Here is a 16,877-nt window from a genome sequence, read left to right as displayed (position 1 = left end):
AACCTCGAATAAATGTTTCTTCGGGTGCTGTACCATTTGAACTATACACCCCTCCAGTGGGATGGAATATTCCTCAGTAGATGGCATCTTGGAAATTGAAAGAAATTTGGAATAAAGTTATAGGAAACAGATTTTTAGAAAAAAATTGTATAAAAAAAGATTTAGAAAAATATTAAATATTCAATTTGATTGTTTATAAAGAAAAGATTTAGAAAAAATATTAAATATTTAATTAACCTTGAATAAAATTACCTCTGCTGACAAAGAATTTTAAAAATAATTGAATTTTAATTGATTGATCAAACCTCTAAAATCTTACAAATTCAAACTTCTAACATAATTTAAAATCTTGCAAATTATTAGCATCATACTAACCAAAAATAAATATCAGATGAAATGTTTTTGAAAAAAAGTATTTAATGACAATAAGAATTCAGATATTTTAATGTGATGACAATGGCAAGAGAGAGAGAGAGAGAGAGAGAAAGTGGTGAGAGAATGAGAGAGAGAGAGAGAGGAAGAGTGTGTGAAAATGAAAAAAAAACTGGCTGACCAGGAATCCATTCTTCTCTTTGATGTTCAAAAATGGACCTTTTATAGAACACATACCAACTTTGTAGCCCTGCCATTTCTTTAAAAATTAATAAATAAATTAACAAATATTAAAATTATATAATATTAAAATTTATAATACTGTGATTAACACATAAAAATTAAATTATGATTAAATTCAGATTTAATGTATTTAAAAATTAAATTTTATTTTGTAATAAAACATTATTAAGAATACAATTAAAAATAACAAATTGCTTAATTAAAATGATAAAAAATTTATGTTATTTAATTTTATATTTTAAAAATTAATTAATTCATATTGTATTTCTGATCTTTAATAATTTTTTTTAAATAAAAACTTAAAGTCTTAAACCAGTTTTCTTACCTGTCTTAGGAAAGGATCTGGGGAAAACAACAATCTTCCCTCCATTACAAATTTACTCAATTATCAAGTTAATATTAATATTTTAATTAATTATTCATTTATTAATTGCATTTAAATAATCATACTTTAATTAAAAAAGGTTCTCTAAAAAAAGGAAAAGTCTAACTTTCTAACTAACTCCTAACTTAAAAAAATCGGTTTTAAAATAAAAACTAGATCCGACAAAAAGATCAATTAATCAAAAAAATATATATTTAACGCGATCATTAATTCGTCCAATTAATTTAAATTATTTTAAATATTTTTATGATTAATTTTATTTAAAATTTGAAACTAACAAACGAGCCACCGCAATAGCATTATAATGAAACAGCAAGCAATTAAATGGAGATATATGATTTATAAGTAAAAGTTGTCAAATTTTTCAATTTTGTATAAAAACTTTAAATTTTAATAAATAATAAAAAACATAATTTTGTTTTAAAAAATTTACTATATTTATTTAAAAAGACAAAACTAATTATACTAGTATTTTGAGCTCAGTTATTAAAATTTACTTTTGTTTATTGGTGTTTTAAGTTTTTGTTGATTTATTTTATCGCCCAATAGCCTGTCAAAAATCTCCGAATTAAAATAAGTACCGTGTATGACAATGTTCCTTTTGGCCGAATTACGTGACACTGTGAAGGTTCATCCGAGATTTTTTGGGGAAAAAATTCAAAAGTCTATTGTAACGACTTTGAATAAAAAATACGCCAACAAGGTTTGTGTGTTTATTATGCTAATGTCCCATGCCTAGCTGTACTGTTAATTAGAGTAGAGAATTTTCAATTTCAAAAAAGTTAAAAAGTTTAATTTTAAAAGTTTAAGTTTTTTAAGTTCAATTTTAAAAAGTTAAAATTCTTAAATGCAAAAATTATTTCTCAAATTACAATTTGAAATGTATTTGTATTGATTTGTGTTTTTATTTTATTCATGGATAATTACTTGAAAATAATATTAATTATTATAAAATAAATTATAATTTATATTTCTATAATAATGTGATTTTGTTGATTCATCATATAGATTGTTCACAATGTTGGCCTGTGCATAGCTTTGTGGGACGTGACCAAAATGAAAGATAGCTATATATTTCCTGGCGATGGTTCATCTCACACCATTGGTGTGTATAACATGTTCATGTTCATATGTTCATTGGTGTTTCAAAAACATTTCACAAAATTATTATCGATTTAAACATTATTTATTTATTGTGATTTTTGCTTATCGTGTACCGTGTGTGTGAAAGTAGTGTTGTGTTGGTTTTATGTGTGTTTATGTGTGTATATATGTGTTTTAAATTCATTATTATTTCTAGTCATATAATTAATGAACTCTCCTACAGTTGAGTTCAGGTTCGTGGTTTTTAGGCCATTCGTTGATGAGATCCTAACAGGAAAAATAAAAAATTCATCATCCGAAGGAGTCAATGGTTGGTTTTCTGCCTAATGAATTAACATAAATTAACATAAATTAACATATTAGCAATCATTATTATGTATTCAACATCAGTTAGTATATATGTCAACTATATGCTATAATATACGATTCTAGATATCTATATTTTTCATATATTTTAAAATTATCATTTTGTAAACACATTTTACTTATTTTGATGGATCACATTGCTTGTAATTTTATATTAAATAAATAAATATATAATTAAATAAATAAATGAAGTAATAAATAAGATAGTTTTTAACAACTTTTCTAGTGACACTAGGCTTCTTCGATGACATCTTCATCCCTGCTGATTCTCTCCCTATTCCTAATAGATTGTTAGCTTTTTTATTATTTAAAATTAATTATAGTATTATTCTAAAATATTAATTAATAATTATATATATGAATATATTTTTTATTTATTATAACTTGTTGAAATATAATATTCTTATGGTACAAAATTATTTATTTTTAATTATTCCAAAGTATCGAAGCCAGTCAACTCTGGGCCTGGGAGTACGAAATGGAAGATGGAAAAAAACATGACCTAATTATCGAGCATGGAGAAGAAATTAGGTCAGGCCGTCACTCAGAAATATTGTTAATTATTTATATTAATGATTATTATTACAAATATAAGGATTATATTATATTAATGATTATTATTTATATTAATGATTATTATTACAATGATGTCCTGGTTATGACATTAAACTGACCCTCACTGTCTTGTGAGTGATGTTGGATCATCAAAGGTTAGGCCCACCGCTTATAACTGTGGTTGCGTAAGGAAGGGCGTCCTGCGTAAAAATTAGCCAAATAAATTATTACTTATGATGACAGAAGTGACAATGGCCCTCAGTATCCGGCAGAATGGCGTCGAGGGGTATTTCGGTTTCATCATAGGTAGCCAAACGGCAACCCCCGATCTCGGGGAAAATGTCGTCTAAACGTGTGCTGTTGTTGTTGTTGATTATTATTACAATGGTAATTATTGTATGGGCTATATTGTATGGACATACATACATACAAACAAACATACATGCATACACACATACATACAAACAAACATACAGATTCAAAGTTATAGATGAGATGTTTGTTGACAAGACACCATCCACACTAGCTAACCCTACAACAATCCAACAGCCTACAGATGCAAATGTCGCCCCATACTCAATTGTGGTATTTTTCTCACAATTTTAATAATTCATTGCCAACTTCAAACATACATACAGATACATACACACACATCCAAACACACACTCATTCACACACACATGCAAACACACACACACACACACACATACTAATTAGTTAACTTATTCATAGATCTAATTTTCCAACACCCCCAGGCCTCAATTAGTGACCCCGGATTAGGGTTGTTATCTTGGTGGGCGGGGACATAAAAGAAAATTGACATTTATTATTATTATTACTGCTGTCATCATTACATACTGTTGCTAATACTGTTGTTGGGTTTAGTTAAAAAAATTCATCTGTGATAACATTTCGAGCACCCGATCTCGGGGAGAATGTCGTCTAAACGTGTGTTGTTGTTGTTGTGATACAATTTAGAACTTATTCTTAACTGAACAAAAATGTTTGTTCGTTTGCTCCAACTCAACAATGTACATACACACACACACACACAGACATTTGTAAGTACTACCATTACGTTGAACAATCAACACGTATGCGTGCAAACTCGCGTACATTCACGTACGGGCACACACTCAAGTTATTTTGCATGCGTGTGCAGTTGAATTCGCTGAAGGTCAAAGATTATCCGTACCACATTTTCTATGAAAGTAAGTTTCTATATATAACATTCAGACTCCTACAAGAAACTTTTAAGTAAATTCAGCTGTAGATACAGATTCCAGACATTTTTAAATTTGTCTGTAGATACACATTTTTAAGGTATTACAAATCAACCGCTACCCATCCTTATTTTACTTTAATTTTTATCAAATACTTTTTACATTATATTTGAAAAAAGATTTCGTAAGCCATTGTTGTTTTATTTCTTTCTACATCGAGAACGCTTATTACACATTAACAACAAAACTAAATGATAATTAACTGTAATTAGAGTTGCTAATTAAAATAATGATTAAAAAAATTAAAGAAATGAAATTATTTTTTTATTTTTTTCTTCAAAGGCTCAGTAGCCTCCTTAGAAACATCTTCATCTTCCTCCATCTTATCTGGCTTTGGAATTTTCTTCTGTTTGTTTTTTTGTTTTGCTGAAAATATTTATAAAGAAATAATTAAACTTATAACTGTATTTATGACAATGACACATTGTATTGAAACAGTTACACATTACGATACTAGATTATTCGTTTGAAATAAAATTGAATCAACCAAGCATTCATCTGACACAGAAAAATTGAAAGATCCTTAAATAAATCGTTAAAATTATAGAAAAAAAACGGATAGCTAAGCCAACCATTTTTTAAGCTTTTTTTGTTCGTTCCAGCCTGCTGAGCTGTGTTATCAGCTAGATCATCATCAAAATCACTAACGACATCATCATCATCATCATTTGTGGCGGTGGCTGACTTATTTTTCTTATTCTTCTTCTTCCCACCATCAACATCATTGTTATTATTACTTTTATTATCATTATTATTGATGACGTCATTTATGGTGAGGTCATTTTCGTTGGATGCCACAGAGATCAACCTCTCCAGCTTCAGCTTTTCTCCACCCAGCTCCCAGCCTTGGTACTCTTTTATGGCTCTAGAGACTTCCTCAGGCTTGTGGAAAATGATTAGCGCATCTCTGGTGGGGTTGGTCAGTTTGTTAGTGAGTTAAGAAATTAGTGAGTCAGGAATTAATGAATTAAGAATTGGTGAATACAGAAAATCAGGGAATAGTGAATAAAAATTAAAAATCATCAAGATGTGAGCAGTTAAGGGCACACATCTATGTAAAAAAACAATGAGTGAATCCAGACAAACTAAATAACGTATTTGGTTCAGAGAGAATCTGGAAAGAATTCGTAGTAAATCAGATGGAGACTTATAAAAAATTTTTAGAAAATAGGCAAAAGTAATTATATCACAAGGTTAAAATGAATTAGTAGAAAAACAAAAAAATAAATAAAAGTGACACCTCAGGGCATTCCCCTTCGAACTAGGGATAACCACAGATTCGGATTTCTTGAAGACATCAACCAGCGTTTTCTTGCTAACAAATTTTGTGAGTCCCTTGACGCAGAGAAGTCGATCGAGGAGTGATATTGCTGTGTTGGTTGGGGTAAATTATTCATCAAATTATTCAGATCTAAGTTAAAAAAATTATTAAATAATTATAATTACAGAAACTAGGCCAATATTTACTTTCTAATATAAAATTTTACAAGATTTGAATTGTTATCACAAGAAAAATATTCATTACACTTGAAAAGATTTAACGATTCATAACCATTTACTACAGAAGTTACAAATATCAACAAAAGAAAACAAAACTAAATCAGAACCTAGAAGAGAAAACGGAGAAAGATATATATAATATCAAGATACCAATAACATCATGATACAACAACGAACATTCTACAGGTTGTGATTCTTTATTCTTCTCAACTTCTTTATTCTCTTTGACTCTATCGGCCACGATGACGGAATTTTTAAACATCTGTCCTTTTAGCTTAGAGCAAAGTTCATTTAACTTATCTTCTGATCCGATGTCTACAAAACCAAACTTCCTAATGGTGAATTGATGTAGTAAATTGGTGAGAAGAGAATTGATGATGAAAAAATATTTTTAAATGTTTCATTTCATTTATAAAGAGTTCTTTGATCTGACCATGAACACACTCACACACAGAAACACACACAAAGATTGAATTACTTTTTATCAATTTTGTTGACAGCTGTCACAGGGAAGCCATGTTTTTCCACCAATTCCTTCAGTTGTTGGGCTGTCACACCCATAAAATCTCGACAGGCAAGAAACAAACTTGTTGACTCTTAAAAAAAGTAGAGTTGAAATTTGATTAAATTCTAATAAATTAAAAAAATAATAAACTTGTCGGATCACATTAGTTGACATTTCAGATAACGATTTAAATTTCATTTAATTAAAAAAACAAGATACTATCGTAAATTTATTCATAAATCCAATCAAAATCCAACTAATCAATAAACCTAAATTAAGAAAAATATAAAACTCACTGTTAATTTTAACAACTTCTTCCTCGTCCTCTTCTCTTGAACGTTTTTTGCCTTTGCCACCACCCATGACTGAACTAAAAAATTTTAAAAATATAATTATAAAATACATATATCTATCTATATAATCTATATAATATAGATAGATAGAATAGAGATACATTATACAGTATACACAAACACATACAATCAATCACACACTTACACAACTTGTCTTATGCAGATGCACGCACACACAAACACACACACAAAACACTCAAAATGTTTTAAAACTAAGAAGACGTTCTAACATCCCTGACAAGCACTAACAGTTACACAATTCGTAACTCTAGTGACCTACTTACTAACTATAAAAATTAAATTTTGAAATTTTAATTTTAAATAAAAATAAAATAAAAACGTTAGCAGTCATTTCGGAGTGTAAAATTCTTTAATAAGGCGATCAAAAATTTGTAATATAAAATAACAAATGAATTTTAATCAATATTAAAAAAAATTTACCTTCAAATTTTTTGAAAATTGGAAAAGATAAAATGGTAAATAATTAAAATACAAAACGATTCGAATACACGCCGGATCTAATCACTAATTATCGACTGCACATGCAAAGATACGGTAACAATTTTTATGAAAAAGAGTAGAGAACAAAAAATAAAATTTATTTAGCACAGAAACAAGTTTTTATTAAAGAAAAACAGTTAAAAAACTGCAAAAATAGTAATAACATATGAAAAATACAGCAATATATGTTAATGAACTGAAAAACTAGATTTATATAATGATAGGAGTGCCTTTTACGAAGTTTAAGTAGCAAAAAAGCTATTGTTAATACCAAGTTAACAGACCAGGCTATTATATCTTCATTTTAAAGAATTGTTTATTAATAAATTAAATAATATAAACTTATTTAAATGGTTTTAATTAATTTATTAATTAATTTATCGTAGTTAATATTTATTATTTTAATTTTGAATTCGCATATAAGGTTGGCTTATTGGAATGCCTTTAAAACTAATATTTGTTTTAAATTTAAGCTAAAGTGAAATTAAACAAAACATTTCTCCATACAAACATTTATAAAAAAAATTTATTTTAATCTCATTTGCACGTATAAAAGCAAGTTTCGAACCAGCTATACTAAAACATGGACGACAAAGGAGCTGGTGACGTGTGCCCGGAGCAACAAATGACGTCACCCACACTCGTTACGTCAGAGGGATGTGCTCATAAGTTTTGCAAAACATGTCACGTGAAATATTTGAAGAGTGAGGAAACAGATGAAAGAAAAATTTCCGATAACAATGGCGACGATGGGTGCCCTGCGTGTCAAAGTTCAAATTCTCCGAAAAATTGGTATTTTTCATTTTTAAAATTTTAATTATTGAATGTTTTTTACGCACTTTTTTTCCTAAATTTGAATTAAATGACTGAAGTTCTCGGCGAATATATAAAAATTATTTTTTCTCTTGTGGGCAAATGCGACATTAGTTTTCTATTTTTAACGATACGAATAACAAAATATTCTAACTAAATATCGATTTCAATGCCTGCATGGATTATGCAAAAATATTTTTTGGCGAATTTGTTGATGATGCAGTGAAAGTAGCGACTCGTCACCGTCTTCCCAGTCGGCAGCTACAGCAGCAACTGCAACGACCACTCCGAGCCCGTCATCATCATCATCCTCGCCATTGTCGTCGTCGTCGTCGTCATCAACTTCAGCAACACTTGTTCAAAAACCTCATCCAACTTCGTGCAAGGTTAGCAAGAAAAGTAAAAACAAACACAACAGCAACAGCAACAAAACGAACCAATCGCAACAGAAGCAGAATGTTGACAACAAAAATGGTGACCGCGTCAAACGTTCGTCTACCAATAACAGTCCTAACGAGAACAAAATCAACGACAACAACAACAACAACAACAACAACAACAGCAACAACAACAACAACAACAACAACAACAACAGCAACAACAACAACAACAGTTCTAATAAAAGAAATAATTCACCTGAGACGAAGCAAAACGAAGCAGTGGAACAAGTTGCTTACTATGAATATTACAGTCCTTTCTACAACGCTGATAGCAGACACAGCAGCAGCAACAACAACTTCTACATCAATGGTAATATCAACTCTGCTCCAGCCAGCAACAGCAACTTACAAATCAGCTACAACGTTGACGACAACAACAACAACAACATAAAACATTTCTGCCAACAGTGCGGTAATAGGGATGATCCTCACTTCTGTCAACACTGTCAATTATTCTTGTGCCACATGTGCATCGCATCTCATTTGTTGGTTGCTCAACCGCCTCAACTATCACCGCAACAAATTCAGCAACAAATCCAGCAACAAATCCAGCAACAAATTCAACCGCAGCAGCATCACTTTCATTTGCAACAGCAGCAATTGTATATGCAACAACAACAGCAACAACAGCAACAACAGAATCACTTGGTGCAACATCAACAGTATCAGACGCAACAAAACGATTATTCATCAACATTCCCACCGCAACCCATCCAGCTCAGCAACATCAACATCTCAACCGACAACAACAATTTCGACTACATTGACAACAACTACGAAGAAGACGACAACGAAACGACCGCAGCTGCCAGTGCTGACAATTCGCCAGCCTCCTCCATGCCCGAGGAGTTGTGCTGCCTGCACGCGGACCGCCTCTACAAACTCTACTGCAAACAGTGCAACCAAGCCCTCTGCGACAGATGCGTGGTCGAGAGTGGCTGTCTCAAACACGAAACCATCTCCACCACTGAGCTGCAGAATCTTCAGGGGGAAACACTTCTCGCCTGCGAGGTCAAAACAAGGAAACATTTGGCCGACCTGCAAGAGAGCAGCTCCAACGTTGGGAAGTTGTTGAACCAGTTGAAAGGTAGATATGAAGATATGCTGAAGCTCGTCGAAAAGACACACGTCTATTTTTTGCAGGTAAACTAATCCTCGGACATGTTGCCTGCCAAATAAATATTTTTTAAGAATTGTTTTTGTTAAATTTTTTCATTTTTCATAACGCAGCTCTGTCAAACGTAGCAACTTGCACATTAATATTGAACTTTTAATTGAAACTTCCTGTCACATAGGCTGTTCTGTGTTACATTTTGTTGCTAAAAGACTACAATCAACTTATTTATTAACAATTATAAAAAGATGAGAATGAAACATCACCTGGCATCCATCCGAGCAGGTCTTGCAGGAGCGTCGCGAGGAAATCTACGCCGAGCTGGAACTGAGCTACACGTCGAAACACTCTCGACTGCAAACGGTGAAGACGAACTTGAACGACTGCTTGGCGGAGATGAATGACGCCATCGTCCTCATCGAAACCCTTCTGCCTCTGCCCTTCAACTCCAAACTCATCACCCTAAAGCGAGACGTTGGCCAAAAGATTAGCGAACTTGTGCCATACAAAGCCGATTTCATGGAACTGACCGAAATGGTGCACGCCTTGAACTTCCACTCTAACAAGCAAACAGTTCGACCGACGATCAGAAACGCGTTTGGTTTTGTCGGGGCGGTGGTTAGTCTGCCATCTGACGATAAAAACTCCTCTTCGAAAATTTTTGACGAGCGCTCCCTGAAGCAAGCGACAGACAACAACAGCATCTACAACGAGTCGCGAATTTCAGCTAGCGACTCCATCAACTTCGACGTCTCCAAGCAACCACCGCTGAGCTGCCAAATGAACGGGAAGAACAACAATAATGTAAGCAGTGACATCAAAAACAGCAGCGACAGAAGTTACGTGAATCGCGGCAGTATCAGCAACCACGACATAAGCAACAACAACAACAGCAACAACAACAGCAACAACAACAACAGCAGTTTTAGCAACGAAAAATCTTATCTATTGAACAGCCGTTCGTCTATTGCAACGGCATCATCAACAACAGCGCGCCAACAAACAACGATCGGTAGCAGCGGGCAGCAGACCAACAAACCAAACTACAGCAACAACTACAACAACAACTACAACAACAGCAACAACAACAGCAACAACACGTATGTGAAACCGCCCAGACATCAAAACAATCAATCTTTCACCGGTAACATACGCTCTCCCCACTTGCCCATTGCCAACAGCAGCAGCAGTAGTGGAGATCTCAAACCATCGGCCGGCAAATCGCAGGCACTCCTCTCCATCACTGCCAAAAACATCCTCAATGTTGAGAGCATTGCTGGTACCGGTATGACGGAAGAGGAAATTGCGAGGTGGTGTTTGTGTATGTGTGTGTGTATGTGTGTGTGTGTGTGTGTGTATGTATGAGTGTGTGTGTGTTGTGTATGTGTGTTTATTTATGCGTTTGTGTATGTGTGTTTGTTCATGCGTTTGTGTATGTGTGTTTGTTTATGCGTTTGTGTATGTGTGTTAATTTATGCGTTTGTGTATGTGTGTTTGTTTATGCGTTTGTGTATGTGTGTTAATTTATGCGTTTGTGTATGTGTGTTTATTTATGCGTTTGTGTATGTGTGTTTATTTATGTGGTTGTGTGAGTCTGCATGTAGCATAACACAACAACAACATCAGTACGGCAAGCACCACATCAACAACAAACCACACACCCACAACAAGCACCACATCAACAACAAACCACACACCCACAACAAGCCACACATCAACAACAAATCACACACCACCACAACAAACTTAGATCCATCCTTCCAACGATTCAAATTGGCCCGGACTTCAGGCGAATAAAAATGGAGTACCATTGCAAATTTGGCGAATATGGAAATGAAGCCGGCCTCTTTACAGAGCCAAGTGGTGTGGCCGTTGGTAGGGATAATGAAATTCTGGTTGCAGATGCTAATAACCATAGAATTCAAGTGTGTGTGTGTGTGTGTGTGTGTGTGTGTGTGTGTGTGTGTGTGTTGGTGAGTGTTTGCGTGTGTGTGTGTACGTGTTGTTCTATGTGTGTTACTTTGTGTGTGTTATTTTGTGTGCGTTATTTGTTTTATACTGATGACACATGCAATAAGCAAACAATGGAATACGGACATACTTCTGCACACGTACCGAATACAGACACACACACATGAACACACACGTACACAAAAAACACACACATACGCACAAACACACACATACACAAAAAACACACACATACACAAAAAACACACATTCACACAAACACACACATTCACACAAACACTCAGGTGTTTGATAGCACGGGAGCATTCCGCCGAATCATTGGTCAGGATTCCACACGTGGTGTGAGCAGTGGTGACGTCAGAGGGTCTCAAAATGAGGGTGACCTTGTCTACCCCAACAGGCTGGCCGTTAACAAGGTCACCGGGTGCATCTACGTCACTGAAAGAAGCCCTACGCATCAAGTTCGTTGGAGGAGGAAGATGAGGAGATGATGGTGATGAAAATGATCTAACTAATCGATCGATCACTGCAATTTATATAGCGCCATTCTTTTGTCTTCTATTTGAATTTGCAATATTCGACAGATACATATCGTAGTCAAAGTTATAGAAAATAACGCGTTGGATAATAAACTGAAACGCCTGCTGGATTTGAATCAATTCATCTACATTTTAATCAATCAACAAACCAAACAATCAATCAATCAATAAACCAATTAGTTTACCAATCAATAAACATTTAACCAATCAACCAACCGACCAACCAAGCAACCAATCAATCAACCAACCAAGCAACCATCCAACCAGCAAACCAAACAACCAATCAACCAAACATACAACCAACCAGCCAACTAACCAGCCAAACAACCAGTCAGTCAAACAACCAAACAACCAACCAAACCAATCAACCAACTTAACAACCATCCAATCAACCAACCAGCCAAACCAATCAATCAATTCAGGTCAGGGTTTACGACGAGACTGGCAGATTTGTGAGAAGGTTCGGGGCTCACGTACTCCAACACCCGCGAGGCATCACTGTGGATAGACTGGGACGCATCATCGTCATCGAATGCAAAGTGGGAAAATATATTAATTATTATTATTATTATTATTATTATTATTATTATTATTATAATTATTCGCTACATCTATGCTTTACAAACGTGAAAAATACAAGAACGATCTCAAAAATGGTTTGTCAAACGATTATTTAAGTTTTAATGTCACGAATAAAACTTTCGAAATTAGCCCAATCGGTTTATTTTAATCCTTTTAGGTTATCCTTAATTGATTTAACTTGGCCAGTCGATTTTAAAAATGACTTAGCGAAGTGTGTAATTAATTCATCGTACAAGGAACAATATACTGTGATAGGAACAATAGATGAACAATTTTTGTAGCATTTTTTTGTAGCATTTAGTATATTTATGATAATTGATTTTATATTTTGAGGTTTGATGATAATTAAAAAAGCTCCCATTATTTATTATTATTATTATAAAAATATCACTTAAGACTAATCTGATCCCGTGGTACGCATTCTTCTGAGAATAATTCATAACATTTTATTATATTTATTTTATTTATTTATTTATTTCTTTAAAGACACAAAAAGTAAACAGAAAGATACTTCTAATAGTGCCTTAACTAAAAATTGTAAAAAATATTTCGACGAGAGAACTAAAATGACCAAACTTTTGCAAAAATAGAGTTAAAAATTAAAAATATATATATTTTTTTAATTTTGATTATCATTGACAATTATTGTTTCTTCCATTCCATGCATGATTTTACGATGAAAATAAAAAAGGTGTTTTCATTATTATTTTACTATTCTATTGTATCATCATCAGCATCACTCCATCATCGTCGTCATCACCATCAGTCATCACCATCAGTCATCATCATCAGTCATCATCATCAGTTATCATCATCATCATCATCATTATCAACATCGCAATCATCAGCAATATCATCGTCATCATCGTCATCATCATCGTCATCATCACCATCATCATCATCACCACCGCCATCATCATCATCATGACCATCCAGGTAATGAGAGTAGTGATCTTCAACTCGTCCGGATCCGTCCTGAATAGGTTTATCGTGGAGAAGAAGGTCAACTTCCCGAATGGAGTGGCAGTTAACGACAAAGAGGAAATATTCATTAGCGATAATAGGTGAGAAAAATAATTTATCATTGTTCTTTTTATTATTATTCTTTGTTGTTATTGTTGTATGATTAGTAGTAAAGGTAGTAGCAGCAGTGGTAGTAGAAGCAGCAGTAGTGGTTTTAGCGGTAGTAGTAGTGGTAGCAGTAGCAACAGTAGCGGCATCAACAGTAGTAGTAGTAGCTGCAGTAGTGGTTTTAGTAGTAGTAGTGGTAGATGCAGTAGTGTTTTAGTGGTAGTAGTAGTGGTAACTGCAGTAGTGGTTTTAGTGGTAGTAGTAGTAGTAGTAGTAACAGTATTGATTTTCTTTCTCTAATAATTTAAACCTGATTTCTAGGAGACACGGAGTGGTGGTTTTTGACTACCAGGGAGCATTCCTTCGTACCATTGGTGGGATAGGGATCACAAATTATCCCATCGGAGTTGGCATCAATTCGGCCGGGGAAGTAGTAGTGGCAGATAATCATAACAACTTCAATGTCACACTATTCACTCAGGTCGGTTGGCTGATCGGTTGGTTGGTCGGTTGGCCCGTTGGTTGGCTGGTCGGTTGGTTGGTTGATTGGATAGTTGGTTGGTTGGCTGGTTGTTTGGTTGGTTGATTAGATGGCTGGTTAGTCGTCTGGCTGGTTGGTCAAAGCTCACACAAATTGTTACAAAAATTAAAGTCAGACACACCGCAAACACACCAAATAACCTCAAAAAAAGACCAAAATCACACAACAAACACACCAAAATCACACCACACTCCACTCTAAAACTTCTAGGATGGGCAACTTATAAGAGCCCTGGAGAGTAGAGTCAAACATGCCCAATGTTTCGACACGGCCCTCATGGGCGACGGTTCAATTGTCCTCTCAAGTAAAGATTACAGAATCTACATTTATCATTACGGGGCATACCCACCATCCAACGACAACAACAACACTAACAACAACAACAACGTCATTAATAATAATAATAATAATTACACAAATGGTAGTACTAATAATAACAATATTATTAATAATAGTTACTGTAATAATAATGGTAATAATATTTCTGTGCCTATTTGTGTGGGACCTGCTATTAACAAGTATATGTAAATATATAAATAGATATACAATTACACACACACACACACACATTTATACACACATACACACACGCACACATACACACACGCACACACGTACGCACACACGTAGACTAATACAAATATGTGTATATATACAAACGAATGATTTATGTACAGAAACTATATTATAATTATTTCTATTTTGAATTTTTGAATTTTATTTTAAATTAATATTTTAAAATTAAAATATAGATCCACTTTTCTTTTTCTTTCTTAATTTTTTTTAAAATTTGTGAATAGAATTTAATAAAATTTATTGTGAATTTATTCAATTGATTGACTCTATTGAAATGTACAAACTTCGGTTTTTTTGCTCTTTATATATCTGTGTCCATCTGTCTATCCATTCATTCATCCACTCACCCATCCATTCATTCATCCATTCATTCATTCTTTCATCCATCCATCCATCTAAACAATCCATCCATACATCTATCTGTATGTATTTTTTGTCATATTTTTACGCACGAATACAATTTAATATTACGTAGCATGTACTTTAAATCCGCTGAATTAAATGAAGTTTAACAAGATTTTGAGAATGTTTTAAAATAATTTTTCTCACCTTTTATTTATTAAATTATTCATCCACTTGTGAATCATTCATCCACTTGTGGATTATTCATTCATTTATTTTATTATTTCACGCAAAAAAAATTAGCCATCATCGTCGTCGTCTTCAATATTTTTTTTTATCTTATATACTGATAAGAAGGTTTTAACACTGAATAGCTTATGTAATATATTTATATATATTTATTTATTTATAAATTATAACTTATATATATTTATAAGTTATAATTATTAATTATAATTATAACACCATTGTGTTCTTAACTATTAGTCTCGACATCACAATTTGCGTTTCTTGGCTGCAATAATTGAGTTTTCAGATCTTAAACCTTAGGCAGGCTACTGACAAGTCTCGTGATGAGACGGGACGTACGTCTGGTCTACGGCGGGTAATGGTTTACCAGTAATATAGGTTTACCAGTAATGTAGGTTTACCAGTAATATAGGTTTAACAGTAATATAGGTTTACCAGTAATATAGGTTTACCAGTAATGTAGGTTTACCAGTAATATAGGTTTACCAGTAATATAGGTTTACCAGTAATGTAGGTTTACCAGTAATGTAGGTTTACCAGTAATGTAGGTTTACCAGTAATGTAGGTTTACCAGTAATAATATATATATATATAATTTTTTGTAACTGTTTAAATACATTTAAGTAAAAAGACTGTTTTTTTTGTTATTATTATTGTTGGCAAATTTGTTATTATTATCGTTATTCTTGTTGTTTCTATTGTTATTATTATTTTATTATTATTATTACTAATGTTTTTTATTATTATTATTTTAAAAATTAATACCCAAGTGTTTCGTTTTTACGTTAAATCTCTGTATACTTTGTTTGCTTAGAATCATTTGTATTCATTCATTTGTTCGTTCGTTCATTCATTCATTCGTTCGTTCGTTTGTTCGTTCATTCATTCATTCATCCATCTATTCATTCATTCAGGTAATTGAAAAAAAATCTTCTTAAGTACAAACTACATTGGTTATATTTGAAACTATTTTCGTTTACCTTTTGTTCATGCATACATCACTTTTTTCTATTTAACTTAATTAACTTAATTAACTTAATTAATTAACTCAACTTAGTTTGCGCGTGCAACTGATAAGGAAATATTATTTAAATGGAATTATTAAACACTAAAAAAATAACCTAGTAGACATTTCAAATGCGTTGTTGTCTTTCAGCGGTTTAAACGAATGCAGACTTCTTTTGCAAAAAGTTCTCTTGATTTAAAAAAGAAATATCCAAAATTTCATTTGATTACACTTGTAGGACGGTATCTCTTAGTTTCATAACAATAAGACATCATCATCATCACCGTCATAATCATCACCATCATCATCACTATCATCATCTTTATCATCAATGGGCGACAAGGTAGTAGCAAATGTAGTAGCAGCTGTAGTAGTAGTAGTAGCAGGTGTAGTAGTAGCTTTAGTAGTAGTAGCAGCTGTAGAAGTAGCAGGTTTAGTAGCAGCTTTAGTAGTAGCAGCAGCTGTA

At 33.0% G+C, this 16,877-nt stretch overlaps 3 protein-coding genes across 3 annotated transcripts; 2 read left to right on the top strand and 1 right to left on the bottom strand.

Annotated features, from left to right (window-relative positions):
• Positions 1 to 1,592: 1,592 nt before the first annotated feature.
• Positions 1,593 to 4,437, top strand: HELRODRAFT_112966 (hypothetical protein; the record flags this gene model as incomplete). The annotated part of the gene is made up of 7 exons (XM_009022748.1): positions 1,593 to 1,703; positions 2,009 to 2,105; positions 2,328 to 2,414; positions 2,697 to 2,760; positions 2,912 to 3,001; positions 3,502 to 3,610; positions 3,781 to 4,437. The coding sequence occupies 7 exons, from the start codon at positions 1,593 to 1,595 to the stop codon at positions 3,832 to 3,834; spliced, it is 612 nt and encodes a 203-aa protein (XP_009020996.1). The 3' UTR covers positions 3,835 to 4,437.
• A 127-nt stretch (positions 4,438 to 4,564) lies between these two features.
• HELRODRAFT_175314 (hypothetical protein) lies at positions 4,565 to 6,676 on the bottom strand (the record flags this gene model as incomplete). Its single annotated transcript, XM_009022747.1, has 6 exons — positions 4,565 to 4,654; positions 4,957 to 5,215; positions 5,549 to 5,678; positions 5,986 to 6,140; positions 6,287 to 6,404; positions 6,610 to 6,676. 6 exons carry the CDS (start codon positions 6,674 to 6,676, stop codon positions 4,565 to 4,567), a joined length of 819 nt encoding a protein of 272 aa, XP_009020995.1.
• Positions 6,677 to 10,107: 3,431 nt separating this feature from the next.
• Positions 10,108 to 16,543, top strand: HELRODRAFT_112963 (hypothetical protein). The gene is made up of 8 exons (XM_009022746.1): positions 10,108 to 10,844; positions 11,285 to 11,455; positions 11,786 to 11,966; positions 12,467 to 12,583; positions 13,563 to 13,690; positions 14,019 to 14,178; positions 14,449 to 15,766; positions 15,937 to 16,543. The coding sequence occupies exons 1-7, from the start codon at positions 10,315 to 10,317 to the stop codon at positions 14,764 to 14,766; spliced, it is 1,605 nt and encodes a 534-aa protein (XP_009020994.1). The 5' UTR covers positions 10,108 to 10,314; the 3' UTR covers positions 14,767 to 15,766; positions 15,937 to 16,543.
• Positions 16,544 to 16,877: the final 334 nt, after the last annotated feature.

This window comes from Helobdella robusta, assembly GCF_000326865.2.
Source record: "Helobdella robusta unplaced genomic scaffold HELROscaffold_33, whole genome shotgun sequence".
Lineage (NCBI taxonomy): Eukaryota > Metazoa > Annelida > Clitellata > Rhynchobdellida > Glossiphoniidae > Helobdella > Helobdella robusta.
This window is presented reverse-complemented; position numbering and strand designations above follow the sequence as displayed.